This window comes from Dipodomys merriami, unplaced genomic scaffold (assembly GCF_024711535.1).
Source record: "Dipodomys merriami isolate MVZ:Mamm:240054 unplaced genomic scaffold, mDipMer1.0.p SCAF_174, whole genome shotgun sequence".
Taxonomy (NCBI): Eukaryota; Metazoa; Chordata; class Mammalia; order Rodentia; family Heteromyidae; genus Dipodomys; species Dipodomys merriami.
In genome coordinates this window covers 1,772,629-1,798,023 of record NW_027203093.1, presented here as the reverse complement: position 1 = coordinate 1,798,023, position 25,395 = coordinate 1,772,629, and the positions used below count along the sequence as shown (strand labels likewise).

The following is a 25,395-nucleotide window of genomic DNA, read 5'->3' as shown; positions in this document are numbered from 1 at the left end:
GAACAGGAAAGCCTGTGAGAACCCTGTGGTTCTAATGAACCACCAGAAAAAAAGCCATAAATGCATCTGTGGTTCAAGTGGTAGAGCGCTCACCTTGAGAAGAAAAAAATGCTCCTCAGATGATATGACGCCATGTCAACTTTATTTTACCACTCTCTTGACAAAGTGCAATTTGATCTTTTTGACAAATTTTTGGCATGACTAAAACCATGAAGTCTAATATTCCTCAGGCGATTTGGTAACTATGGTGATGTTCCATCACAGAGGGCCTTCAACACAGGAGCAGCTGTCAAGAGCACCCCTGGCCTTCTGTTTAGACAATGCCATCTTCTGCCTCCACTTCACAACATTAAGAATGGTGACATCCCCCTGAAATCTCTCTTGAAACAATTGGTCATTTACATCCCATTGGTCCTTCTGAACACATGCTCACCGCCACCCAAACCTACCTCCCGCTCACCACGCTATGGAGGGACGGGTCCAAGAGGCCCTCACGGACTCTTGTCTGGCAGCAGCAGTTTCTTGCCACCTGGTCCCCCAGGGCAGACCACAACCTCCATGTTGGCTTCCTTAGAATGAGAACAAAGGGCAGGGTCGTGCCCTCCTCTCACAGGGGCTAGCCCCTTCCACTGCCGCCATCGCAGAAGCGAGTCTTCAAGTCCAGTCTCCCCATCCCCAGCAGGTGCTGCCTACCAGGCAGTAGGGCCACGGGGCAGACAGAGAATGGTGAGGGACCTCTAGGCGCCTCTCACTCCAGCTCCCCCCCCCCCGGCTTTTTCCTACCTGCGTCTGGGACACCTGCCCAAGCCCAGGAGCCAGCTGACCTTCCAGGTGTGACGGGGTCAGAAAGGCAGGAATGGAGAGAGCAAGTCACCCTCCTCCCCACACCAGTGGGAGGCTCCCAATGACCCTCAGGGAATATGAAGCCATGTGTCGTTGTTCTTCTTGTGAGTCTAGGCTTTAAACAACACAAATCTCTCCTAGCCTTCCTCAGCCATGGCGTGGGCAGGGCTGTAGGCTCTCCTCACCCCACAGTCACCGGTTCGTGCAGTGCACCCTCCGTCTCTGCCGCCCTCCGTCTCTGCCGTCTGGCGTGGGCTCCTCCTCTGTTCACCCTCCCTCCTTTCAAACAAGGCCATGTTCCCAGGTCCCAGGGCTGAGGATGCTGTCTCCTTAGATAACCCGCCTAGGCCTGCGCCCTGCCCACCCACGGAACTGGACAGTATGTTTGCGAGGGTCTGCTGTGTGCCAGGCCTTGTCTTGAAGGAGCAGACACCTGCCTGGAGCTCCAGGAGGAATCGGGACACAGAAGGAAGCCTTTGAGTACCACAAGCCACCATGGAGAAAGTGGAAGGCTAGGCTTGGGAGCGGGGTGCTGCCTGCCTGAGGGGTGACAGGTGACCAGGACCCAAGGGTGCGCTGGGAGCGCTGGCAGAGGAAGGCCTTGCTGTCATCCCTGGCCTGGTGGGCAGACAGCTGAGGCCCAGGCTGCGGGGCAGGCCACGGGGAAGGGCAGGGGAAGCAAGGCTGGGTGTCAGGCCAACTCTGAGGGCCTGGATTTGGTCCTCCAAGGAAGGGGAGGCCGGGCCGGCATCCCAGCACAAGCCTGGGCTCTGGCGAGTCATTATTAGGGCTCCTAGGCCTCAGAAAGGCACGAGGGCGCAGGCTCCATTTGCCACGGCCAAGCAAAGGGCTGGCGATGCGAGCCCCCGCCGTGCCCTGGTTGTGGCACCGAGCAGGCGCGGACCCCACTCATGCTCGGACACTCGTGTGTGTGGCCCCGCAAAGACGACACCAATCACGCGGGGCGCGGAACCCGGCTCTGTGGACGCGCTGGGTTTCAGCCTCCCACCCTGCGGAGCCCATCCTCTTCCGGTGAGGAGAGGCCGGGCCAGCCGGGTGGCTCTGTGGGGGCGCGGGGCGGGGGCGTAGGTGCTGGGGCTTGGGGCGACGGGGGGTCGTGGGGCGAGGGCGCAGGGGCGCGGACTCTGGGGCTGACGCTTGGGCAGGCCGGACACGTCGGGGGGAGCCAGGCATTCGGGCCGGTGAGTGCCCGCAGTGACGAACCCAAGCCCACCGCCCCATGCTGGCGCGGAGGGGGGCCGGGAGCTCGGGAGGGGGGCCCCGGGAGCTCGGGAGGGGGACCCTGGGAGCTCGGGAGGGGGACCCCGGGAGCACGGGAGGGGGGCCGGGAGCTCGGGAGGGGAACCCCGGGAGCTCGGGAGGAGGGGCCGGGAGCTCGGGAGGGGGGCCGGGAGCTCGGGAGGGGGGCCCCGGGAGCTCGGGAGGGGGGCCGGGAGCTCGGGAGGGGGGCCGGGAGCTCGGGAGGGGGACCCCGGGAGCACGGGAGGGGGGCCCCCGGGAGCTCGGGAGGGGAACCCCGGGAGCTCGGGAGGAGGGGCCGGGAGCTCGGGAGGGGGGCCGGGAGCTCGGGAGGGGGGCCCCGGGAGCTCGGGAGGGGGGCCGGGAGCTCGGGAGGGGGGCCCCGGGAGCTCGGGAGGGGGGCCGGGAGCTCGGGAGGGGGACCCCGGGAGCTCGGGAGGAGGGGCCGGGAGCTCGGGAGGGGAACCCCGGGAGCTCGGGAGGGGGGCCGGGAGCTCGGGAGGGGGGCCCCGGGAGCTCGGGAGGAGGGACCCCGGGAGCTCGGGAGGGGGCCCCGGGAGCTCGGGAGGGGGCCCCGGGAGCTCGGGAGGGGGACCCCGGGAGCACGGGAGGGGGGCCCCCGGGAGCTCGGGAGGGGGACCCCGGGAGCTCGGGAGGAGGGACCGGGAGCTCGGGAGGGGAACCCCGGGAGCTCGGGAGGGGAGCCCCGGGAGCTCGGGAGGGGAGCCCCGGGAGCTCGGGAGGGGGACCCCGGGAGCTCGGGAGGGGGACCCCGGGAGCTCGGGAGGGGGGCCGGGAGCTCGGGAGGGGGACCCCGGGAGCTCAGGAGGAGGGACCGGGAGCTCGGGAGGAGGGCCGGGAGCTCGGGAGGGGAGCCCCGGGAGCTCGGGAGGGGGGCCGGGAGCTCGGGAGGGGGACCCCGGGAGCTCGGGAGGGGGACCCCGGGAGCTCGGGAGGAGGGACCGGGAGCTCGGGAGTGGGGCCGGGAGCGCGGAGGGGGACCCCGGGAGCTCGGGAGGGGGGCCGGGAGCTCGGGAGGGGGACCCCGGGAGCTGGCGCGCACGGCGAGTCCCCCTTCGGGGCCCACGGGGCTCCCGCAGGAACGCGGCCGTCCCCCCTCCCGTTTGGACTCTGGGGGTTCACTGCCAGCGAGGCGGGGGCTCCGCCGGGCCCACCCGGGCGGAGACGGTGCGCCGCGGGCGCAGGGCTGGGTCGGTCCCGAAGGAGCCCCAAGAACCCCACCCCGCTGCCTGGGCGGGGCCTCTGCGAGAGGCGTGGCTTCACGAGGGGCGGTGCTCTAGTGGGCGTGGCTTCCCGAGCGGGTACCTTGTGATAGGTGTGGCCTGGGCGGTATGGGCGGGACTTGTGCGGATGGGCGGGGCCCTGGCGTCGAGCAGAGTCTGGGACTGGGGCGGGGCCTGGACGTCAGGGCGGGGCTTGGACAACCTGGGCAGACTGTGCGGCCGGGCCGGGGCGGGCCGGGCCGGGCCGGGCCGGGGCGGCCCTTCCCGGAGCGGAGCGGCGCTCCAGCCCCGCCCCCGAGGCGGCTCCGAAGGGGCGGGCCGGCTCCACCCCCAGTCCGCACCAGCCCGCACCGCCGACTCCCTGGCCGAGCCCGGGCTGGAGGCGGCGGCTCCGCGGGTTCCGGGCCGCGCGGCCGGGCGCGGGTCCAGCGCCGAAGGAGCCGAGCGGCGCCGGGCGGCGGATCGCGCGGAGGGCGGTGGCTGGGCCCGCCGAGCCATGGCGGCTCCGGAGCGGGCGCCGAGGCGGGGCCGCGAGCGGGAGCGGGAGGACGAGAGCGAGGACGAGAGCGACATCCTGGAGGAGAGCCCGTGCGGCCGCTGGCAGAAGCGGAGGGAGCAGGTGGGCGCCGAGGGGCCGCCGGGCCGCGGGGCCTGCGCCCGCTCCCGGCCCGCCGCCCGGGGCCAGCCCCTCTCCGGTGCCCCGGCCCCTCGAGGAGCGGGTCTGGGCCTGCGGCGCACACCGGGCCCGTGGGCGGGGGGCAGGGACCGCGTGCCCCACCCCGCCGCACACATACCCCGCTCCCACCGGCAGGTGAACCAGGGGAACATGCCCGGGATCCAGAGCACCTTCCTGGCCATGGACACGGAGGAGGGGGTGGAAGTGGTGTGGAATGAGCTCCACTTCGGCAACAGGAAGGCCTTCGCGGCCCACGAGGTGAGAATGGCTGCCCCTCCACCCCCGTGCCAGGCCGAAGGCGGCCAGGTGACCGTCCCCCTCCCCAGGAGAAGATCCAGACCATGTTCGAGCAGCTGGCGCTGGTGGACCACCCCAACATCGTGAAACTGCACAAGTACTGGCTGGACTCCTCCACGGCTCGTGCCAGGGTGAGCCGGGGCGCGTGTGAGGGGGCTGGGGGCTCCTGGGGCGCGGGGCCGTGGGCTGCCCCCTGAAACAGCAGAGCCCGCGCACCTGCCCCGCAGCTCATCTTCATCACCGAGTACGTGTCCTCGGGCAGCCTCAAGCAGTTCCTCAAAAAGACCAAGAAGAATCACAAGGCCATGAACACACGGGTATGGGGAGTGGGCCAGGAGGGGACCTGGGAGGTCTGGGACCAGGGCAGGGGCGGGGCAGTGGAGGGCTCAGGGCAGCTCGGGACAGGGCCAGGGCCAGGGCGGCAGGCAGGCTCCACAGGCCCAGCCGCGTCTGCACCCACCCAACGGAGCCATGCGTCCACCACCAGGCCTGGAAACGCTGGTGCACGCAGATCCTGTCGGCGCTCAGGTGAGGCCTGGGTTTGCTCGGCTTGTCCCAGTGGGCCTCATCTCTTCCCCGCCCTCTGACCTGGCACCTTCTCCTCCCCACCGCGTCCCCAGTTTTCTGCATGCCTGCAGCCCCCCCATTATCCACGGAAACCTGACCAGTGACACCATCTTCATTCAGCACAACGGCCTCATCAAGATCGGCTCCGGTGCTGGCAGGGCCGGGACAGGGGCAGGGGCAGGGGCAGGGGGGGGAGCGGGGGCAGGGGGCAGGGGTGGGGGTAGGTCTAGGGAATCTCAGGGAGCCTAGGGCAGAAGTGGTTGGTGACGCCGCCTGCTGACGTTCATCCTCTCTGCTGTGGCCTGAGCAGTGTGGTACAGGATCTTTTCCAATGGTGCGTGGGGCCTCTGGGGGGATCCCAGGGTGCGTGGGGAAGCGCTGTGCTCAGCCCCACGCTCTTCCCTAGTGCTCCCGGACGACCTCCGCAGCCCCATCAGGGCCGAGCGTGAGGAGCAACGGAACCTGCACTTCTTCCCTCCGGAGTACGGTGGTGAGTCTGGGGCGGACAGTCCAGGGTGGGCAGCCAGGGGCAGTGAGGCCAGGGGCAGTGAGGCCAGGGTGGGCAGTCCAGGGTGGCCCACGCCCCCTGCTCACACAGCCACCATTCCCACCTGCCCCCACCTCCCCCGTGCAGAGGTCAACGATGGGACGGCGGTGGACATCTTCTCCTTTGGGATGTGTGCCCTGGAGGTAGTAGCACCCCTCCCAGCCCTTTCCAGTGGGCTCTCCCCCACCTTACCTGTGCTCCATCCCGGCTGCACCCCAGATGGCTGTTCTGGAGATCCAGGCCAACGGGGACACCCGAGTCACAGAGGAGGCCATTGCTCGAGCCAGGCACTCGCTGAGTGACCCCAACATGCGGGTGAGTGCTCGTCCTGCCCTTGAGCCTGGCTCTAGGTGGCCAAGGAGGCCGGCCAGGTGCTTGGAGCAGGCTAAAAGGATTAGCCAATCAGGACAGCTAAGGGTGAGCCAGCTGCTGCCTGGAGGACCCTCTCCCCCGCCCTCCCTCCCAGAGGAGGGCTCACTGGAGCTCATTGCTCCTGCCAGTCAAGGATTGTAGAGTGTGGCTGCTGAGCCCAGGCCCTAACTGTCCTCAAGGCCCTCGAGTCAGGGCCTGGCTGGGCTGCTAGTGTACTGCCTTCCCCTGTGTGCTCACCTGTGTGCTCAGCGGCATCCCTGAGGAAGGGAGGGCTGTGGGATTGGGGCTCTGGGGAAGGGAGGGGCTGTGGGATTGGGGCTCTGGGGAAGGGAGGGGCTGTGGGATTGGGGCTCTGGGGGAGGGAGGGCTGTGGGATTGGGGCTCTGGGGAAGGGAAGGGCTGTGGGATTGGGGCTCTGGGGGAGGGAGGGCTGTGGGATTGGGACTCTGGGGGAGGGAGGGCTGTGGGATTGGGGCTCTGGGGGAGGGAGGGCTGTGGGATTGGGGCTCTGGGGGAGGGAGGGCTGTGGGATTGGGGCTCTGGGGGAGGGAGGGCTGTGGGATTGGGGCTCTGGGGGAGGGAGGGCTGTGGGATTGGGGCTCTGGGGGAGGGAGGGCTGTGGGATTGGGGCTCTGGGGGAGGGAGGGCTGTGGGATTGGGGCTCTGGGGGAGGGAGGGCTGTGGGACTGGGGCTCTGGGGGAGAGAGGGGCTGTGGGATTGGGACTCTGGGGAAGGGAGTTTGGTGAGGACCAGGTTCTCAGGCCCAGCAAAGGGCAAATTACAGAGACCTGGGGTCCTCACAGCACCCCTTTCCCTCTCTATGGGTCTAGAGCCTCCACCCACCAACTGCTTCTCCTCTCCACACCCCAGGAGTTCATCCTGTCCTGCCTGGCCCGAGACCCCGCCCGCCGACCCTCTGCTCACAACCTCCTCTTCCACCGTGTGCTCTTTGAGGTGCACTCGCTGAAGCTGCTGGCCGCCCACTGCTTCATCCAGCACCAGTGTGAGGGGAGGCGGGCTGGGTGGGGGCGGGGCCCTGCAGGACCTGTGGGCTCGCCGCCTGAGGCCACCGCCCTATGCATTCCTACCGACCGCAGATCTCATGCCTGAAAATGTGGTGGAAGAAAAGACCAAAGCAATGGATCTGCACGCAGTGCTGGCAGAGATGCCTCAGCCCCACGGGCCCCCGACACAGTGGCGGTGAGGAGCCGGGCGGAGGCTCCCTGGCAGCTCCCCAGTGCCCCCCCACGCCCGCCCCTCATGTGTCTCCCACCTACGCCAGGTACTCGGAGGTCTCGTTCCTGGAGCTGGACAAGTTCTTAGAGGATGTCAGGTGAGCGCTGAAGGAGGCTGAGGCATGAACGCTGCCAGGCCCAGGCCCCAGACACCCTCTGCTGTGTCCCCAGGAATGGGATCTACCCGCTGATGAATTTCGCGGCTGCGAGGCCCCTAGGGCTGCCGCGTGTGTTAGCCCCGCCGCCGGAGGAAGCCCAGAAGGCCAAGACCCCCACACCAGAGCCCTTCGACTCAGAGACCAGGAAGGTGAGTCCTCACACCCTGCTGGCCCTCCTCCGGGCCACAGGTCAGGCCCACACTGACGCCACCAGGAGGGCTTAGGCCTTGAAAATCAAACTGGGACCCTTCTTTTCAGAGACCGCTTGCTCCCTAGCCAGATACCGGCCTATCCCTAGCAGTATCAACCTCATCTGTCAGATTTCACCCCTGAAGCCAGCTAATTCCTAATACCTGCATCTGGGACTTCCCCAAAACTCACCAGAACCCACATGTCCCCACACCCTCTCCTGCAAGGCATGGCCGGGCCCCCTCCCCTCCCGGTCCTGCCCACACCCCGTGGCTCCAGGGGCTTTGGCCTCCGTTGTGTTCCACTGCTACGGCCCTGAGCTAAGTCTTTTGTAGCCCTCACCTGGACCATGTGCCAGGCACCCTGTCTCCTTCCTCTCCACTCCCTCCCGTCCACAAGGCCCTGGCTTCACATCCCATCGTCCCCTGCGTGTCCAGTGTTCTGTGCCCGAGTGAAGCTCCCGTTCATCCCTCAGCGCCCAGGCCCGATGCCTCCTCGTGCAGGTTTGCCTCGTGCCCGGGCACAGGCAATAGGCTGGGCTCTCTGGGTGTTCTTGAAGACGTTGCCCGCTCACGCGCGGCCTCAGCTGTCCCCTCTGGCCTGGTTGCTGAGCTGCCCTCATGGTGGCCTTGCTCCCAGGTGGTCCAGATGCAGTGTAACCTGGAGAGGAGCGAGGACAAGGCGCGCTGGCATGTGAGCAGGGCCCTGGGCCGGGCCGGGCAGGCGGGCTGGGCTGCGCTGCCCGGCCCAACCACACTCTCCCGCCTCCAGCTCACGCTGCTTTTGGTGCTGGAGGACAGGCTGCACAGGCAGTTGACCTATGACCTGCTCCCAAGTAGGCTGGCCGGGGACACGGGTGGTGGCTGGGGCCCAGGCTGCCCAGTGCCGCCACCTCACGCACCCTCTGCCCCGTCCTTGCTGCAGCTGACAGCGCCCAGGACCTTGCGGCCGAGCTGGTGCACTACGGCTTCGTGCATGAGGTGGGCAGCAGGGGCAGGAGGGTGGGGGGTGGGGGGGGTGGGAGGGGCGCCCAGGACCCCGCGGCAGAGCTGGTGCACTACGGCTTCGTGCATGAGGTGGGCAGCAGGGGCAGGAGGGTGGGGGGTGGGGGGGGGTGGGAGGGGCGCCCAGGACCCCGCGGCAGAGCTGGTGCACTACGGCTTCGTGCATGGGTGGGCGAGGTGGGCAGTGGGGGGGGCGGCCGCTTTCCGCCTTGCAGCCCCGTCTGCCACGCCTCGCTCCCCACTGTAGGACGACAGGGCGAAGCTGGCCGCTTTCCTGGAGAGCACGTTCCTCAAGTACCGGGGGACCCAGGCTTGACCCACACAGCCCTGGAAGCCCAGCGTGGTGCTGCGGCTCAGGGTGGCCCCACTTGGGAGAGGCTGGCGCCCCCCAGAGCTGCCCTCGGCTGGCTCTCCCCTGAGTGAATGAATCCTGGGCCTGCTGGTGGGCCCCGGGGTGGGGGTGGAGCGCAGCAGAGCCAGGGAGCATGGGTGAGGGGTGGAGGGAGGGTAGGGGTCAGCCCTGGACAGACCTCTGCCAGGGAGCCTGCCACATCTGGCAGGGAGAGCAGGCACCCACCATTGGCACAACAGACCCAGGCCGGGAACCCGGAGAGCAAGCTGTGACCCGGCCCGGTGCGAGTGCAGCGTTGAGCTGGGAGCCAGCTGGCCAGAGAAGCAGGATGGAGCCTGCAGTCAGCAAAACCCCGGGGCTCTGGGCAGACGGGCCCGAGCCCCGTCCCTGATCTTCCATTCACATCAGACTGCCTCCTGCACCCCACGGCTCCCCCGGAGGACAAGCGCCCCTCCCGCTCCCCGGCAGCTGTGGCCCAGGCCCCCCGGCCGCCTGTCTCTCGCACTCGGCTCCCGCTCCCCGGCAGCTGTGGCCCAGGCCCCCTGGCCGCCCGCGGGATGCTCACACCACCTTGGCTTCTGGCACTGCCTGTCTTCCAGTTTCCATCTTAGTTAAATAGTCAAGGTGTTTTAACTTGTATGCGTAAACTTCATGCATTCGACTCCCTTTTTAAGCATTTCAAATGTCAAACCAGGAAGGCTCACCACTGTACTACTTGTATATAGCTGCCGAACATCACAAACCTAGTGACTCAAGATAAACACACGCTTATGATGATTCTGTGGGTGGGAAGAACACCCAGGGTCCTACCAGACTAAATCAAGTGTTACGTTGACTTTCATCGTATGTCTTCTCAGAGGTTCTGGTGGAATCTACTTCCTGCTCATTCAAGTGCTGACAAAATTCACTTCCTGGCCATGGTAGGGCCCAGGTTTCTTAAGTCAACTGAAGGCCACTCTTAGCTTCTAGGCCCACCCACCATCTTGCTCCCTCCTTCCTCTACATCAAGGCCAGCAGCACCCAGTTGAATCCGCTGTAAACCTATCATCTCCATCTCCCGGAGGGAGGGTTCTCCCTGAGGATTCCTGTGATGAGATCAGGCCTACCCAATAACCCCTCTCAAGCTCTGTAAATCCACCACATCCACAAAGCACGCTCTACCCTGTAGATTAACGGCAACTGGTAATTCTGGTTAAGGAACTGACAATTTTTTTTTTGGGGGGGGTGTTCTGCTTACCACACCACCGTAACCAAAAGCCAGAATTAAAACTTGCAAAGCAGGCATATCAAATAAATGAACTAGAATGGATTTCAGGTTATCTTTAACATTCCAATAACTTTATAAACTTCTTCAGATCCTCCTACTTTCCAGTATGAAATTGTACATCTCATATAATGGGAATTCTGGGAGCTGGCTAGTCTTACACAGTTTCCATAAGCAATTGAAGCAGCGATTAAACGAGCTTGAAAGCACCAGCATTTCCAGTGCCGAACTTCGTTCAGTCTTTGTTGAGTTTCCTTTTAAGTGTTATCTTTCCGGAATTACATGTAAACTGTCTTAAAAGTGGAATCATCTTTTGGGGTCAATCGCTAAGAAATTTAGTCTGTTCTCTGATCATCCCCAAATTCAATTCTCCTATGTTTTCTTCAGGCACTTAGAATGTGTTTCTCAAAAACCACACTGCTAGCCGAGTGCTGGTGGCTCACGCCTGTCATCCTCGCTACTCAGGAGGCTGAGATCTGAGGATCATGGTTCAAAGTCAGCCCAAGCAAGAAAGTCCATGAGACTCTTATCTCCAATAAATCACTCAGAAAACTAAAAGTGCTGCTGTGGCTCAGGTGGTAGAGTGCTTGTCTTGAGCCGAAGAGCTTACGGACAACGCCCAGACCCAGAGTTCAAGCCCCATGACCACCACCACCAACAACAACAACAAAAACACTGCTGCTTTAACCAAAAGCCCAAACCCAAACAAAAGAAAATTGCCAAGGCATACCAAATAAATTAACAATGAAAAGAATGTTTTAGTCTTGGGCTTTGTGGGGGATGGACAGCGGTGTCCGCAGTGCCATCTGCAGGGCTGGTCTGCCTCCCCAGCGAGCCTCTGCCTGCAGGGCCAGGTCACTGCCACCTGCGCATTATCCAGCTGCATTGTCATGGGTGTCCCCGGAGAACAAGGTGTCCTGTGTTGTATTTTCTCTCTTGCACAACTGTTGTATCCCTGGAGTGGATAATTTTTTTGACTTGGTTTTGTGTGTCTGCCATTCATCTTTAGATACTCTGAGAAATGGACCACCTCTCCATGCAATGGGCATAATCAAACAGTTTCTTGTTTTCCTGAGTCTCATCAAGTGAGCCCTGCGCCCCGCTGCCATCCTAGGATACTTTCCCTGGGTGCCCGGAGCCCATCCTGTTGTCTCTACACCCCATGCGTTCCTCTCATCCCTTTGAAGAGGGGCTGTCTCCTGAGAGGATACATGCAAAGTCATGGAGTCTGCCTGTTTGTCTTTGATGTGTGTGTGTGTAAAGATGCTGTACAGAGGGGTTACAGTTACATAAGGCAATGAATATATTACGTGTTGATCAGTTACTCCTTCCCTTCCCTTGTGGTCCCATTATCCCTCCCCATCCCCCACCCCCCGCTTTTTTTTTTTTCCTCAAGGTGAGCGCTCTACCACTTGAGCCACAGCGCCACTTCTGGCTTTTTTCTGAGTGGTTTATTGGAGATAAGTCTTAAAGACTTTCTTACCTGGTCTGGCTTCAAGCCACATCCTCAGATCTCAATCTCCCGAGTAGCTAAGATTATAGGCACCGGCCACTGGTACCCTGCTGGATTTGCTTTCCTAGAGGTGTTATGGGGGTGAGAGGCTAGACTCCAGAACTGAACTGCTGCTTTCTGTGCTGTGGCTGGAGCCGTGGCAGTAGGACCCACTGCAGAGGGCAGCTGCAACAGCGGTTATGAGCTCCAGGTGTGAGATGAAGCAAGACCGACAATCGAGGACCTGTGCCCAGTGCTCTTCATCTCTATCAAGTTGCCACCATGCGCAGGGCTCCCTCTAGCGGTGGTGGTGAGCCCCACCCCTCAGCCGTCCTGGCCCCGAGGCTGTGGCGTTCTGGCTGGTCTTAAGCCACAGAGACTAGCTTCTGTTTTCTTGCTACTTGGTTTTGCTGTTTTGCATTCTGGAAGGTCTCAAGTTCATCTTTCAAGCATATCTAATTGCTGACTCTTTTGGTGAAACTTTTCATTTGGAAAAACTCACTTGATGAGTATTCTTTATATGTCAGTTCTTGTTTTTTGGATGCAACACCTTGGATAGCTCTGAGGATGTCCTTTAGCTTTTTTTTTTCTTTCCTCAGCTTTCTTTATTGCTTTGGTTCTTTCTGTCTTTTGGCAGCCCTGGGGTTTTGAACTCAGGGCCTCACCCTTGCTAAACAAGAGCTCAATCACCTGAGCCATGCCCCCTTCTCTTTCTGCTTTCACTTTTTGCTCAGGCTAGTCTAGAGCCATGCTTTTCCTACCTACATGTCTCTTAGTGGGGTTGTGGGAACGCAGGCCCTTAGTTCTGAGTCTCATTCCCTCCTCCTTTTGTGCCTGGTGATCCAGTGCTGTCCAGTGCTGCTTGAGAGTTCATGGCTGGAACTTCCCACCTGCTAAGATTTAAGGCCAGGGTCTGGCTGGGCCATTCTAGGCTACCCCAGCGGCTGGTCTTACCTTCCAACTTGGGAAGTACAGAGAGACCTCCTCTTGGAGGAACCTGGGTGGCAGGTGTGAGGTCAGCCTCCGGGAGCGGGGGAGGGGAAGCAGTCTCACTCATGCTCCAACTTGTTTTGTTGCTTGTTTTGCCAGTCCTGGGGCCTGAATTCAGGGCCTGGGCACTGTCCCTCAGCTTCTTTTGCTCAAGGGTAGCACTCTACCACATGAGTTACGTGCCACTTCTGGCTTTTTCTGTGTATGTGGTACTGAGGAATCAACCCCAGGGCCTCATGCGCGCTAGGCAAGCACTCTTCCACTAAGCTACTTTCCCAGCCCTCATGTTCCAACATTTGAAACAGAGCCAGATCTCAGGGCTCCTCTTCCAGAACCCACTCCTGGGCGGTGCCTGCCTGCACCAGCAGTGGGGGAAGAGGCCTGCTTTTTCCAGCAGCACTATCACGTGAGCCGCTGCGACGGGACCTCCTCCATCCAGCGATGGGAGCAGCTCTGCTGTCTAACCCCTTCAGTTCTACAACATTCCACCTCTGCACTCACAGGCTTTGCCTTTGTGAATCTTTTCTGTCACTATAGAGGGGCTTACGGACAGAAATACTGTCATATATTGCTAGAGATGTCTGTATTCCACTCTAGTTACTCAAAGTTGAAGAGAGACTGCTGTCCAGGGTTGACACTAGCCTCAGGAAGCTGAGTTGTGGGAGTTTACGTAGTCCTTCTCTTCCAAACGGACACCTGGTTTGGGGTCTTGGCACTGGGCTGTGCGGTCTGGTAGCTCTTCCCACATCACAGATGAACACCTGGAGCTTGTGTGTGTGTGTGTGTGTGTGTGTGCATGACTATGAATGTGCACACGTGCCAGTGCTGGGGCTTGAACTCAGAGCCAGGGTGCCGTCCAAGGCTAGCGCTTTAGCACTTAAGTCACACGGACACTTCCAGCTTTTTGGGTAGTTAACTGGAGAAAAGACTTTCCTGCCTGGACGCCAGCCGCCGGGGTAGCGGGGATGCCAGGCATGAGCCTCGGGGCCTGGCAACACCCGGGGCCTTCGGAAAGAGCGCTTGGCCTAGGGGACCGGAGCTCTGGCCCTCCCGCAGGCGGCTCCGGGCTGTCCCGGGAGCGGCGCACCCGGTGAGCCGGCCCAGGGGCTCGGTGGCTCTGTAAGCCACTGGGCAGCGGACGCGAGCGACGCCGCGATGCGCCAGGACGGAGGGGACCTCCCGGGTCCGCCCCGGCGCGGCCCCGCCCCGGGGGCGTTGACCACCTTTCCCCGCCCCGGAAGTGACTTCCTCTCTCCTTCCACGTCGCTCGAAAAAGACCTTTTATCGCGAGAATTCCGTCGCTGGCCCCCAGATCGCGCGAGACTGCGGAGGGAGCTGGAGTGTGTGGCGCGCGCGGCGGCCGCGACGGGCGCAAGATGGCGACGGCGACCATAGCTCTGGTAAGCGAGCCCCTCCGGCCGCGGGGCGGGCCCGGGCGGCCGGGGCGCGTCGTCCGCCGGTCCGGGCGCAGAGCCTCCCCCGGGGCCGCGGCGGCCTCCGCGCAGCGCGGGGCGCGCGGGGGGCGGGACGGCCGCTGCGGGCCCGCGGCCGAGCTTCCGGCCTGTGGACAGCAGCTTCCGGCGGCCGGGGGTGGGCCGGGCCGGGCTCGGCGGGCGGGGTGGGGCCGGGCTCCGCGGGGCTCGCCCGCCGCCGGGCCTCCCGGGGGGGCAGGGCCGGCGCCTCGCCCCCTCCGCCCGGCCGGGCCGGACCCGCGCTGTGGCTCCGCGCTCTCTGGACGCCGCCCTCCCGCTCTGCTCCGAGCTCCGGCGCGGCCTTGGCGTCCAGGGGAAGCAGCGTGGGCCTTGCGCTGGGAGTCGACGGGGCGGTGGGGCCCAGGGTCGCAGGGCTCCACGCCCACCTCGCGGGCCGGACGGGGACGGGGTGCCCGAACCCCCCCCCCCCACCGCAGGCCACCTCCCGGCGAGAAGGTCTAAGAACCGGGCGGGTACTTGGAGGCGGGACTGCCGGGTCAGAGTGCACAGAGGCTGTCACCGTTGGGCCCTGGGCTGGGAACCGTACCTTTCTCTAGTGGGACAGGATGAGGGAACACGAGGTGCAGGCTTGTGAGGGACAAGCTCGGGGTGTGGCCACGTGGCCCTCACAGCAGAGCCGAGTGGTCTACTGGAGGAGAAAGCCGCAGGGAAGGACCTGGCAGTCGGGGTTGAGGAGAGGAAGCTCAGGGTCAAGGTCGGGATGTGGTCAGGGAAGGCGTAGCAAAGCGATGGCTTCCGCAGAGCAGCCCTGCGCTCCCGGGACTGAGGCCGAGCCGGGCACCGCCGCACTATGCATGCTGACAGGTCACCACCAAGTCAGGGTCAGGATGGACACAGGTGTAAATCTGCCCCGAAGCAGTAGTTCCCAGGGAGGTGTTTGTTGTCTCCAAACCTTCTCCAGGTTAGTACCTGTTCTTTGCCTGTCCAGGCCCATGCTTATACAGCTTGAGAGGCTGGCCCCTCTTCCTCTCCCCTCCCCCCTTCCCTGTCCCTTTCTCTCCTACTCCCCCCCCCCCCTTTCCTCCTTTGTTTTAGGAGAACAGATCTGAGGATGAACCCAGGGCCTTTCCCATGCTGAGTCTACCCTACCACTGAGCTACACCCTAGCCCAGCTTTTGGGTAGAAAGATGTCTGGAAAAGTTCTCTAGTCCCCATTATCCTGATTGAGCATAATGAGAGCTTGTTCTCTGTGTGCTGGTGCTTCACCTCTTGGAGTGCCTGGACCCTGCCTGACAGAGATCTGTTGTGGATACAGGAAGACAGAGAAGGACTTCCTCTCCCTCAGACCTGTCCTGCCTGGTAGCTGCAGAAATAACAGCTCTTTTGCATCAAAAGTTCAGTCTTCACGGAAGTGGCGCTGTAGCTCAAGTGGTAGAGCACTCGCCTTGAGCTGAAGAGCTGAGGGACAGCGCCCAGGCCCAGAGTTCAAGCCCCACGACCGACAAAAAAAAAAAAAAGAATATTTTCAGGGTTGGAGGCATGGTAGAACACCAGCCAGATATCAAGTTTAAGATCTGGTCTCGGACACACACACAAAAAAAAGAAAATCAAAAAGTTCAGTCTTCACTATTTGATTTATTCTTTTTTCTGACCACCCACTCTGTTCCCACCCAGAGTATTTTCCCTTGAGTTCCTTCTTTCCTTGCATGGATACAGCCACCACCTTTACCTCCTGAAGTTCCTGCTCATGTCTTCTCACAAAGGAGGCCTTCCCTGGGTGCCACAGCCTAGAATGCCCCAGTCAACTCTTCCCATGCCGCACTTAGTGCTTGCTGCCTACAGGGTTAGCTTAGGGGGTACCCGGTGGAGCGTTCGTTACCAGCACTTGACCATTGTATTTCGCAGTTCCTTGTTTTTGCAGCATGTGCAGAGTTCAGCAAAAATCCTGGCTATGGATTAAGCATGTAAAGGGGCCTTAACAGATGAGAAGCAATATTTTACAGCCATGCTGGTATTACTGATGGTAGTAGTAACAAGTACCTGTGGCTGTCTTTCTGTGTGGAGGACTTGGTGGGTGTGATTCAGTAAATCTTTATAAACTGTCCTAGAGGTAGACCATTTCCCTTTAGGACTGAGGAGCCTGGGGCCCAAAATTTCATTGTTTATCACAGGTCACTTAACTTTTCTTCCCAGTTGCAGTACTTTTTGTTGTGGGCTTCTGAAGGTAGCAGCTGGGATTGGCCACACCCCCGAGTCCCTCAGCAGCACTGCCCCTCAGGGGGTTCCCACACCTGGTGCTAGGGAGTCCTGTGACTGCACAGCTTACAATTCCACTGTCAGGGTGACAGCATGTGCTGTCTGGTAAAGTGGCAGCTTTCTCCAGGCTCTACAGTGGCTGGTTAGAGAGGAGTTCCAGGCTCCTGCCGAGAGTGGTGATGACGTTTCGTGTCCCAGAGTGGACCAATTTTTCCCAGAGCTCTCACCTCAGCCGCGTCGTCCCAGCTCTGTCCCGTCCTTGTGTTGGCTAGGACATGGCCGGGCAAAGCAGGAAACGGTCTGCACACTGCAGTCTCACCTGCTGCTGGTGAGTCCAGGGCAGGGCCTGGAGCGCGCTTTCATTGTGAGTGTCGGCAGTCTCTGCTCTGTGAGTGGGCTGTGTCACAGGGGCCCCCTTTCCTTTGACTCTGGGGTGCCGTTTCTAGCAGTGCTGCTGCTGCGTTGGCAGTGTTGCAGGCAAGGCTGGGTGCTAACAGAGCCATCCTCGGTCACCGAGGTCTTTTGGAGGTGTGCCCTGACCAGGCCCTCCTCTTTGTGCATGTATCCTCTCATGCCCTTAGCCCTCTGCGGGTCATATCCTTGAGCTAGGAGCAGGGTGAGTGCAGAGTAGGTTTGAGGGCCATGTCCCCCCACTCCCACCAGTGGTCCACCTCTACCTGGGTCTGTCCTGCCCTTGGCCATCCGCTCGCTACTCCCTGAGAGCTGTCTCTGCGCAGCAATTCTCCCTCTCTTCTCCGAGTGTTGGTCTTGGTGGGTGGTGGAGAGCCGAGCTATTACCCTCCTAAGAATCTGAACAGCGCCTGCTGGGGAGGGAGGCCTGGCCCGCGTGTGCAAGAGCTGAGGGGCAGACCACCCCTGCGCCTGGGGAGGCTGGAGGACGCAGCCAGCTGGTGTCCGTATCATCGGGCTCGGCCCAGAGGATTTCCTGCGTGTGGGGTTAGAGCACTGTTTGCTGTCTCGCACTCCACCATTTGAGATACAGTTCCACTTCCGGCTTTTCTTTGGTAGTTTTTAGTGGCAGTAAAGAGTTTCACAAGCTTTCCTGCCTGGGCTGGCTTTGAACTGTGATCCTCAGATCTCAGCCTCCTGAGTAGCTAGCATGAAAGGTGTGAGCCACTAGTGCCCAGCTTGCCCTTTCTTCTCTGTTTCGTTTTTTTGTTTTTTCCTGGAAATGCACTGCTAGTTTGCGCCTGCCCTAGAATCTGCTCTGTTTTCTGTCAGCTTCAGGTGGGCTTGAGAGACAGTACCGGGTGGGAGTGAAGGCTGGGAATACTCAGATGTGAGCTGGAGCTGGGCTGATCGGTGCCTCTGCCTGACCTTGACTCACCCATGGGAAGAGAAGAGGAGAGAGGGCCTGGACGAGGTTGTGTGAGTGTTGGTTACAATGTCTCCTTCCTGCCTGCAGCAGGTCAATGGCCAGCAAGGAGGGGGGTCGGAGCCAGCGGCAGCGGCGGCAGTGGTGGCAGCAGGAGACAAATGGAAACCTCCGCAGGTACTGACCTTGTGCACCCTCCTCCTCAGAACCACCTGTCTGCCTGCCTGCATTTGTGGCCTGGGCCCGGGGCAGGTGAGGAGTTCAGGGTGCTTCTGTGCCTTTGGGCAGAGACTGCCTACAAGACTGCCGGCCTTGCCTGCTCCAGCCCAGCCTTTCCCCTGTGAATGCATCTGCTCTGGGCCAGACCTGGCAGTGGGTTGGCCACTTGGGGGCACTGGAGACCTCAGCTGTGCTCCTTTTTAGCCAAATGAGCACTGCACAGAACCAAATGGGACCCATTGTGTTTAGAGGCAGAAGGGGCCATTTCTATTCTGTTTTAGTTCAGAGCAGAGACCGTGGGAGTCTAAACATAGGTGTGGTGGACTCAGCCCCCACCTTTTCTTCACGCCAGCCTCGGGGTGGGTGCCCACGGGTCAAGTCCTCCCCTGCCTGCCGCCTGTGGGAGTGGCTCCTCTGGGCCGGGGTGCTGGGCTGTTGTTGCTGGGCAGTCAGTTGTGTGGCGCTTCTGAGGCAGTGCACATCTCCACAGAGTCCCAGCAGGCCTCAAGGATGTGGCTAGGGCTTACCTCTTGGGGTAAGCCCTCCTCCTGGTCCCCAGACACCCTGGGGAGGGACAGGAACATGGCACGCAGCTTGTATCCTGGGAAGCTGTGGGGGCTGAAGCTCCTGGCCAGCCAGGGCCTGCCAGACAGCCATTGATGGGAAAAGGGCCTTTTGTTCTCCAAGACAAAGAAGAGATTGAAAAGTTTCTAGGGGCCAAGGGGGACAGGCATAGATTTCCATGGTGACAGCTTGCTCTGGCGGTCCGGCCCTTGGACCCTCTCCCACTGAGGAGGAGCGGGCTTGGGGCCAGCTGGGAGGGCCGAGGATGGCTGCGGATGGCTGTGCCCGCCTGGCCCGCAGGGCCCTGAGGGCACACGTGGGCCTCCGATTTGGGGGGGAGGACTTGTAAAGTTTTCATCTTTCGACCTGGGCTGGAAACTCAGCACTTGGGCAGACAGAAAGGGATTCTTGGGGTTTGAGTCAGCTGGGTTCTGCCTGCCTCTTGTTGTAGTTTGGTCTTTGTTCATTACTCTTGTGTTGGGACCTTCCTTTCTCCTCTGCCATCCCTCTCAAGAATACATCTGGAAGCCTCAGGCTGTAGTGGTCTTTTTGAGGTCACACACTGGCGCACTGGTGTGTCTTCTCCTCCTCCCCAACCCCATGCTCTGCTGGCTCTGACATGGGCTTCTCTACCCATTTACATGGCCTGTAAGCAGCTTGGAAATGGCTTTGGCAGGTCTACAGCTGCCGTGGTCAGCACCTTCTGTTCTCCTCGTGTCTGCTGTGCTGTCCCCTGAGGCTACTCTTCCCCTGGCTTCCCTCTGTCAGCTGAGCACAGCCCAAGCAGACACTCGGTGGGGGTGGGCTGAGCATCCCCACACAGGCCTTGCGGGGCCTGGGAGCACACCCAGGTTGTCTAGGTGTGCCTGGTGCCTGCCAGCCAGGGATGGGGCGGGCGGGCGGGCGGGCGGCTCCTTGCTCATCCTCGCCATGTGGGGCCCTCAGGGAAGCCACGTCTGTGCCTTAAAGCCATGAGGCCAGAGTGCTAGATGGCTTGGGACTGAGGACTTGTTCTTTCCTCTTCCTGCCCTGGAGGAAGAGGCTGGCTTTCCTAGAGCAGTAGGTGGAGACGGGGTCAGGCTGGCCATAGGGGGCCGGATCCCATCCCACCACTTCTGCCTCTCCTGGCTTCTGAGGAGACCATGTGGTCCAGGCTCTGCGAGCACCCTGGGCAGGCCCAGGGCTCCACGGCACCTGCCTCCGTCTGCCTCTCTCCCATGGGCCCAGCAGCATCCCGACAGGGGACAGTCCGTGCGTGGTCTGGGGAAAAGGGCCACGTGAGGGAGACCTTGAGTTTGCTGCTGAACACTCCTCTGCTTCCCATCCAGGGCACAGATTCCATCAAGATGGAGAATGGGCAGAGTACAGGCGCCAAGCTGGGGCTGCCTCCCCTGACGCCTGAGCAGCAGGAGGCCCTCCAGAAGGTGAGCGCGCCGCCGGGCGCCGTGGCACGCGGCTCGGCCTGGTCTGCGGGGCCGGCCTCTCCCTGCAGGCCAGACCTCCCAGCGCTTCTCACCACTGTGTCTCGCAGGCCAAGAAGTACGCCATGGAGCAGAGCATCAAGAGTGTGCTGGTGAAGCAGACCATCGCGCACCAGCAGCAGCAGCTCACCAACCTGCAGGTGAGTGCCGCCCCCCCACTCGGCTGCCACCGCCTCGGGCGGCTGTGCTGGAGCTGTCCACCCAGCCTGGGCCGGGAAGCCCTCACTGCCCCTCCCCACCGCCTCGCCATTTCCTCCTCTTCTCTTCTCCTCCTGTGCCTGCAGCTGGCAGCCCCCACAGGTGTTAGGACTCAGACTCGCAAGGCTCATTTTCGGGACCCTCAGGGTCCTCGCTGAGGCACAAGCAGCCCAGCCTCTCCTGTCTGTTGCTCGCTGTGGCCTTCTCCTCCCCCTCCTCCTGCTCCTCTGAAACGCTGCCCAGTCGTCCTTGCATTCTCCCCCCGCGGCCTCTGGGGCTGCCCCACGTCCTTGCCCCCCGGGCTGTGCTAGACTTGGTGGCGGCACGGGGGCTGTGTTCCTTCCTGCCCCGAGGTCAGCCCCCACCCCTTCAGTAGTCCAGACCATCTGGGCTGGACCCAGGACCGAGGGCACGGTCTGGGAGTGCCTCCAGTGGTTCTGCTGGAGGCTGCAATCTCTGGGAAAAGGCCTGTAAAAGACCAACAGGTTCCTGGGCCTTGAGCCTTTTCTTTAGCGTCCCCCTCCCCCCCCCCCCCCCCCCCCAGGCCCAGCCCTGAGATATCAATACTGTCAGGAGATGTTCCTGGCTGTTCACTGCACTTGCTCGTCCATCCCTTCTCCCTCCCTTCTGCCCTCAACAGCCCTTCTGCAAAGGCTGCGGGCGGGGCACCGGGGGCTCTGAGGCCCCCCCTGGGCAGGTGCTGGCGGCCAGCCAGAGTGGCCGGCCGTGTGGGAAGACAGGCGGGCCTCCCTGGCAGGGCGGGGACTCCGGGCCTTGCCGCTGTCTGCGTGAGGTATTGACGAGAGCGGGAGACTGCTCGGCTCCAACAGACTGAACTCTGTCTTTACTGTCTTTCAGATGGCAGCAGTGACAATGGGCTTTGGAGATCCTCTCTCACCTTTGCAATCGGTCAATAGAAATGCTCACTTCTTCCGGGGCTCATGTCCTTAGTCAGGGCTAGAGGGGGGCAGTGCAGCCCACTGCTGGGGACCTTGCTCCCCTGGCCGGCCCTGCCCGCCAGCTCTGGACGAGCGCAGCAGAGCGCCAGGCATGGCGGGGCCATGGTGTGGGCACCCACCCCGGGACCGCCCCTGGGGAGGCCTCCATCTGCTCTGAGGGCCCGTCTTAAAACTAACCGGCCAGGTAACTGCGGAGGGCAGCCGCGGCAGCCAGCCAGGGAGGGTAGCTGCCAGTGCCGGGCTCTGTGCCCCGCTGCCACACGCAGGGGCACTCTGTGGGCCACCAGCTCTCCGTCTCCAGACTCTGGGCTCATGGGTTGGGGTCAGGCCTCTGAGGAGAGAGAGGTCCTAACTGGCCCCATCAGACCCTGGAGGGAGGGAGGAGGGATGGGGAGGGGGCAGGGGACCCAAGCAAGCGAGAGAGGGAAGGAAGGACACGCAGAGACTTGGGCCAGGGGCCTGGCTTTTGGCAAGGGGTAGAGGCTCTGTGGCGCTGGCCACCGCGAGCAGGGAAGCCTGGGAAAGGTGCCCTCCCTCGCCAGCGGCAGGCTGAGGCGGCCAGTCCCGTCCTAGGGAGACCCTGAGGGGAAGAAGTGGCTCTTTCTGCGGGGCCTTCGTGTGGTGGGGACGCCTCTGAGGAAACGGGGCTGCGGGAGGTGTGCCAGGAGAGCCGGGTGCCTGCCTCTCGCCCTGAAAGGAGCACATGGCCCTCTCTGGGGCCTTGACCTGTCGGGCAGCCGTGCTGTCCGTCTGGAGAGCCTGCCGGGCGGCGGCAGCCCGGTTCTGCCGTCAGGGTCCTTGGGCTGAGCCGGAACCTGAGGTCTCTTAGGAGCTGGCTTTGCGGAGGGGCCAGTCCCACTTCAGGGAGCTCCTAGTTTCAGGAAAGCCAGGCCCCAGCGTGGGGGGTCCTGGGGCAGGGCAGATGCCTCACTTGGCTCCACTCTGCTGAGGTTGCTATTGTCTGGAGAAGCAAGCTGGTCTCTGGCCACTGGGACCTTCCTTAGGGAGAGAGGAGTCCTTACTGGTGTGCAGGCAGGGCTCTGGCAGCCCCAGCCTGGCGCCTCTCCTGCGAGGCCTATCCGCGGGGATGACCTTTGTTACTTAGAGTGGCCAGCTCACAGCCAGGGTCCTGCGCCTGCTGGGCCTGTCAGCTCCCCTGCCCTCAGGAGCCCCAAAACGTCTCCGTTGGCTTCTCTGCCATCTCATGATCATGATGTTCCTGGGGGCCAGGCCAGTGGCTCTTGCCTGGGCCAGCTCTGAGGGCCATGGGCAGGGCTGCGGGCAGCTCTCTTTTGGGTAGAGAGTATTGGGATGAGGAGAGCGGGGCACTGATTCCCGCCTGAGTCAGCCCTGCCTGAGCAACTGCTCCTCATTCTCCCCAGGAACCCACTGGGCTCCTGAACTCCTCCCCTGGGGTCTCTTCTGGGCAGTGGCTGCTGTCTTCTGCCTCCCTCTTTTCTGGCCATACCAATGGGTCCTTTTGGCCTGGACAGCACCTCCTTCCCTCTTCTGACATAATACTTGGCTGGGATGGTGGGAGGATCTCCCAGCCCAGCCCAGGGTACTCGGCCCCCAGACTGAAAGGGTGGACTGGGGGGTAGGGCTTCAGCCCTGCCTCCTGACCGCCCGTCAGCTTTGCTGGCACAGTGTGCCTGGGACCTAGGTGGACTGGGGTGTGTCTGTGTCCTGCTGTTCGGCTCGGCCTGCCTTCTTCAGGGCGGGGTCCTGTTGACCCCTGCGCCCTGCCTGCAGGGGCCGAACCTACACTCTGCTGCTGTGTGGGGAACCCTCCCCACAGCAGAGCTGGGTGGGTGGACGAGGAGGGGAAAGGGCTACTGAGCCTCCTGCCCTCCTGACAAGCCAGTGGCTCTCTCTCCTTCTGTCCTGCTGCAGATGGCAGCTCAGCGGCAGCGGGCACTGGCCATCATGTGCCGCGTCTACGTGGGCTCTATCTACTACGAGTTAGGAGAGGACACCATTCGCCAGGCCTTCGCCCCTTTTGGCCCCATCAAGAGCATTGACATGTCCTGGGACTCTGTCACCATGAAGCACAAGGTGAGCAGGCCAGGTCTGTGCTAGCTGCGCCAGGCCAGGCCAGGCCAGGCCAGGCCTCCTCCTTGGACTGTCTCGGCATGATCCTGCTTCCCTTCGTCTAGGGCTTTGCCTTCGTGGAGTATGAAGTCCCAGAGGCGGCTCAGCTGGCTTTGGAGCAGATGAACTCAGTGATGTTGGGTGGCAGAAACATCAAGGTGAGGGCGTGGGAGTCCGGTTTGGGGCTGAGTTGAGGACGTGGAGCGCTCTGTCGAGTTGCCCGCCACGCCGGCGCACAGAGCGGCTCCACAGACGCCTGCAGTGACCGCCTGGGCTGAGAGTTTGTTTCATCCCGGCGTCTTCACCAGGTGGGCAGGCCCAGCAACATAGGACAGGCCCAGCCCATCATAGACCAGCTGGCTGAGGAGGCGCGGGCCTTCAACCGCATCTACGTGGCCTCCGTGCACCAGGACCTCTCGGACGACGATATCAAAAGTGTATTTGAGGCTTTTGGAAAGATCAAGTCTTGCACGTTGGCCCGAGACCCCACGACTGGCAAGCATAAGGGCTATGGCTTCATTGGTGAGTTGGGGGCTCCCAAGGGGGGGAGAGGACGGCCTGGTGCTAGGGCTGGCCCTCCTCACTGCTGCTCCCACCCTGCAGAGTATGAGAAGGCCCAGTCGTCCCAGGATGCTGTATCCTCCATGAACCTCTTTGATCTGGGTGGCCAGTACTTGCGGGTGGGCAAGGCCGTCACCCCCCCCATGCCCCTGCTAACACCTGCCACACCTGGAGGCCTCCCGCCTGCTGCTGCTGTGGCCGCAGCTGCAGCCACAGCCAAGATTACAGCTCAGGTGAGGGCTGTTTGACAGTGGGTGGACCAACCTGCTGCTCTTTTGGGGACTGGCTCTTCATGTGGTCTTGGGTGGAGGTGGCCAGTCTGGGAACTGAGCGTGGGGGTCTTTTGGGTTGCAGGAAGCAGTGGCTGGAGCAGCGGTGCTGGGTACCTTGGCCACGCCTGGACTGGTGTCTCCAGCGCTGACCCTGGCCCAGCCTCTGGGGGCTTTGCCCCAAGCTGTCATGGCTGCCCAGGCTCCTGGAGTCATCACGGGTGAGTGAGTGGACTGGCACCTCTGTTTCTTCACCCTTGCCTCCAGGCTCCGCCTCCAGCCGTTCTCCACTTCCGGCCTCACGCTCACTCGGGTGTGACCCTTTGCGCTTGGGGCAGGCCAGCCATGGCTGACCAAAGATCTGTTGCTTTCCAAAAAGAGCTTTTTGGGGGAGGGAGGGGGGCGGGGCGGGGGAGTCAGAGAATGACTGTGGGACCTGGTTTTGCTGCAGGTGTGACCCCAGCCCGTCCTCCCATTCCGGTTACCATCCCTTCTGTGGGAGTGGTGAACCCCATCCTGGCCAGCCCCCCAACGCTGGGTCTCCTGGAGCCCAAGAAGGAGAAGGAAGAGGAGGAGTTGTTCCCAGAGTCGGAACGGCCAGAGATGTTGAGTGAGCAGGAGCACATGAGCATCTCGGGCAGCAGTGCCCGCCACATGGTCATGCAGAAGTTACTCCGGAAGCAGGAGGTAGGTGGCCAGGCCTGTTTCCAGTGCTGAGTGGGAGCTTGGGGCGGGGCGGGGGGGGGGTCGGGTATGCCATAGTGCTCAGCTGGCCTCTCCCCCACAGTCTACAGTCATGGTTCTCCGTAACATGGTGGACCCCAAGGACATTGACGACGACCTGGAAGGGGAGGTGACGGAGGAGTGTGGCAAGTTTGGTGCTGTGAACCGCGTCATCATCTACCAGGAGAAGCAGGGCGAGGAGGAGGACGCCGAGATCATCGTCAAGATCTTTGTGGAGTTTTCCATGGCCTCAGAGACTCACAAGGCCATCCAGGCCCTCAACGGCCGCTGGTTTGCCGGCCGAAAGGTGGTGGCCGAAGTGTATGACCAAGAGCGTTTTGACAACAGTGACCTCTCTGCGTGACCTCGGCCCGTGTCCTGGACTTGCACTTGCCCCTCTTTTCCCCTGGGTTTTATAGTGATAACAGTGGCTTCCCCGGGGCCAGGCGCTCTGCCCACCCAGCCTGTAATGTGCATAAAGGTGCAGCTGCTGCTGGTCCTGAACTTCACAGTTGGTCCCTTACCCAGATTCTGCGCGTGCCTGCCTGTGTGTCTGTCTGTCTGTCTCTCCGCCCATCAGTTCTGGAGGAGGCTGGGGAGGGGTGGGGCCGCGGGGGCTCGGCGCCGAGGGTCACACGGGAGTTGTGGGAGGAGGTCTGGCTCTGAGGTGTCCGCACGCACTACGCGGGAGGCCACGTGCGCGTGCGCGTGCGCGCGGCGGCTCGGGTCCGGCCAGCCCCCTGGCAACCGCCCGGCCACTGGTCGGCTCGGCGGGGCCGAGCGGGCGGGGCCGCGCCGCCCCGCTCCTCCGACG

At 62.3% G+C, this 25,395-nt stretch overlaps 3 protein-coding genes across 16 annotated transcripts; 2 read left to right on the top strand and 1 right to left on the bottom strand.

Moving 5' to 3' along the window:
- Nucleotides 1–1,643: 1,643 nt before the first annotated feature.
- LOC138829565 (uncharacterized) lies at nucleotides 1,644–3,845 on the bottom strand. Its single transcript, XM_070025913.1, has 2 exons — nucleotides 3,430–3,845; nucleotides 1,644–3,234 (listed from the first exon to the last, which is right to left on the bottom strand). The coding sequence occupies exons 1-2, from the start codon at nucleotides 3,843–3,845 to the stop codon at nucleotides 1,644–1,646; spliced, it is 2,007 nt and encodes a 668-aa protein (XP_069882014.1).
- On the top strand, nucleotides 3,677–10,735 carry LOC138829599 (nuclear receptor-binding protein 2). 2 transcript variants are annotated; one of them, XM_070026001.1, is made up of 18 exons: nucleotides 3,677–3,966; nucleotides 4,159–4,281; nucleotides 4,350–4,451; nucleotides 4,548–4,637; nucleotides 4,808–4,848; nucleotides 4,941–5,035; nucleotides 5,198–5,221; nucleotides 5,294–5,377; nucleotides 5,522–5,577; nucleotides 5,654–5,749; nucleotides 6,678–6,810; nucleotides 6,905–7,007; nucleotides 7,090–7,140; nucleotides 7,214–7,349; nucleotides 8,029–8,082; nucleotides 8,161–8,224; nucleotides 8,314–8,369; nucleotides 10,397–10,735. In XM_070026001.1, the coding sequence occupies exons 1-18, from the start codon at nucleotides 3,844–3,846 to the stop codon at nucleotides 10,487–10,489; spliced, it is 1,524 nt and encodes a 507-aa protein (XP_069882102.1). In that variant the 5' UTR covers nucleotides 3,677–3,843; the 3' UTR covers nucleotides 10,490–10,735. The 2 variants fall into 2 exon arrangements, with proteins under 2 accessions (XP_069882102.1, XP_069882103.1); XM_070026002.1 differs by lacking the exon at nucleotides 10,397–10,735 and adding an exon at nucleotides 8,641–9,378.
- A 3,073-nt stretch (nucleotides 10,736–13,808) lies between these two features.
- Nucleotides 13,809–25,090, top strand: LOC138829597 (poly(U)-binding-splicing factor PUF60). 13 transcript variants are annotated; one of them, XM_070025987.1, is made up of 13 exons: nucleotides 14,482–14,885; nucleotides 16,379–16,508; nucleotides 17,607–17,768; nucleotides 19,628–19,723; nucleotides 19,831–19,920; nucleotides 20,837–20,887; nucleotides 22,831–22,992; nucleotides 23,094–23,186; nucleotides 23,337–23,550; nucleotides 23,632–23,822; nucleotides 23,944–24,079; nucleotides 24,310–24,545; nucleotides 24,646–25,090. In XM_070025987.1, the coding sequence occupies exons 1-13, from the start codon at nucleotides 14,530–14,532 to the stop codon at nucleotides 24,943–24,945; spliced, it is 2,217 nt and encodes a 738-aa protein (XP_069882088.1). In that variant the 5' UTR covers nucleotides 14,482–14,529; the 3' UTR covers nucleotides 24,946–25,090. The 13 variants fall into 13 exon arrangements, with proteins under 13 accessions (XP_069882094.1, XP_069882092.1, XP_069882096.1 ...); XM_070025989.1 differs by having other exon boundaries at nucleotides 14,484–14,885; nucleotides 17,607–17,693; XM_070025993.1 differs by lacking the exons at nucleotides 14,482–14,885; nucleotides 16,379–16,508 and adding an exon at nucleotides 13,809–13,891 and having other exon boundaries at nucleotides 17,607–17,693.
- Nucleotides 25,091–25,395: the final 305 nt, after the last annotated feature.

Bases quoted from the DNA above. Each gene is read 5' to 3' on its own strand.
- LOC138829599 (XM_070026001.1), top strand. From the start codon at position 3,844: ATGGCGGCTCCGGAGCGGGCGCCGAGGCGGGGCCGCGAGCGGGAGCGG. The intron at 3,967-4,158 runs GTGGGCGCCGAG...TCCCACCGGCAG, and splicing joins GGCAGAAGCGGAGGGAGCAG to GTGAACCAGGGGAACATGCC. The intron at 5,036-5,197 runs GTGCTGGCAGGG...TGGCCTGAGCAG, and splicing joins CCTCATCAAGATCGGCTCCG to TGTGGTACAGGATCTTTTCC.
- LOC138829565 (XM_070025913.1), bottom strand. From the start codon at position 3,845: ATGGCTCGGCGGGCCCAGCCACCGCCCTCCGCGCGATCCGCCGCCCGG. The intron at 3,235-3,429 runs GTACCCGCTCGG...GTGAACCCCCAG, and splicing joins CAGGCCACACCTATCACAAG to AGTCCAAACGGGAGGGGGGA.
- LOC138829597 (XM_070025987.1), top strand. From the start codon at position 14,530: ATGAGGGAACACGAGGTGCAGGCTTGTGAGGGACAAGCTCGGGGTGTG. The intron at 14,886-16,378 runs GTTAGTACCTGT...TTCGTGTCCCAG, and splicing joins TGTCTCCAAACCTTCTCCAG to AGTGGACCAATTTTTCCCAG. The intron at 24,546-24,645 runs GTAGGTGGCCAG...TCTCCCCCACAG, and splicing joins AGTTACTCCGGAAGCAGGAG to TCTACAGTCATGGTTCTCCG.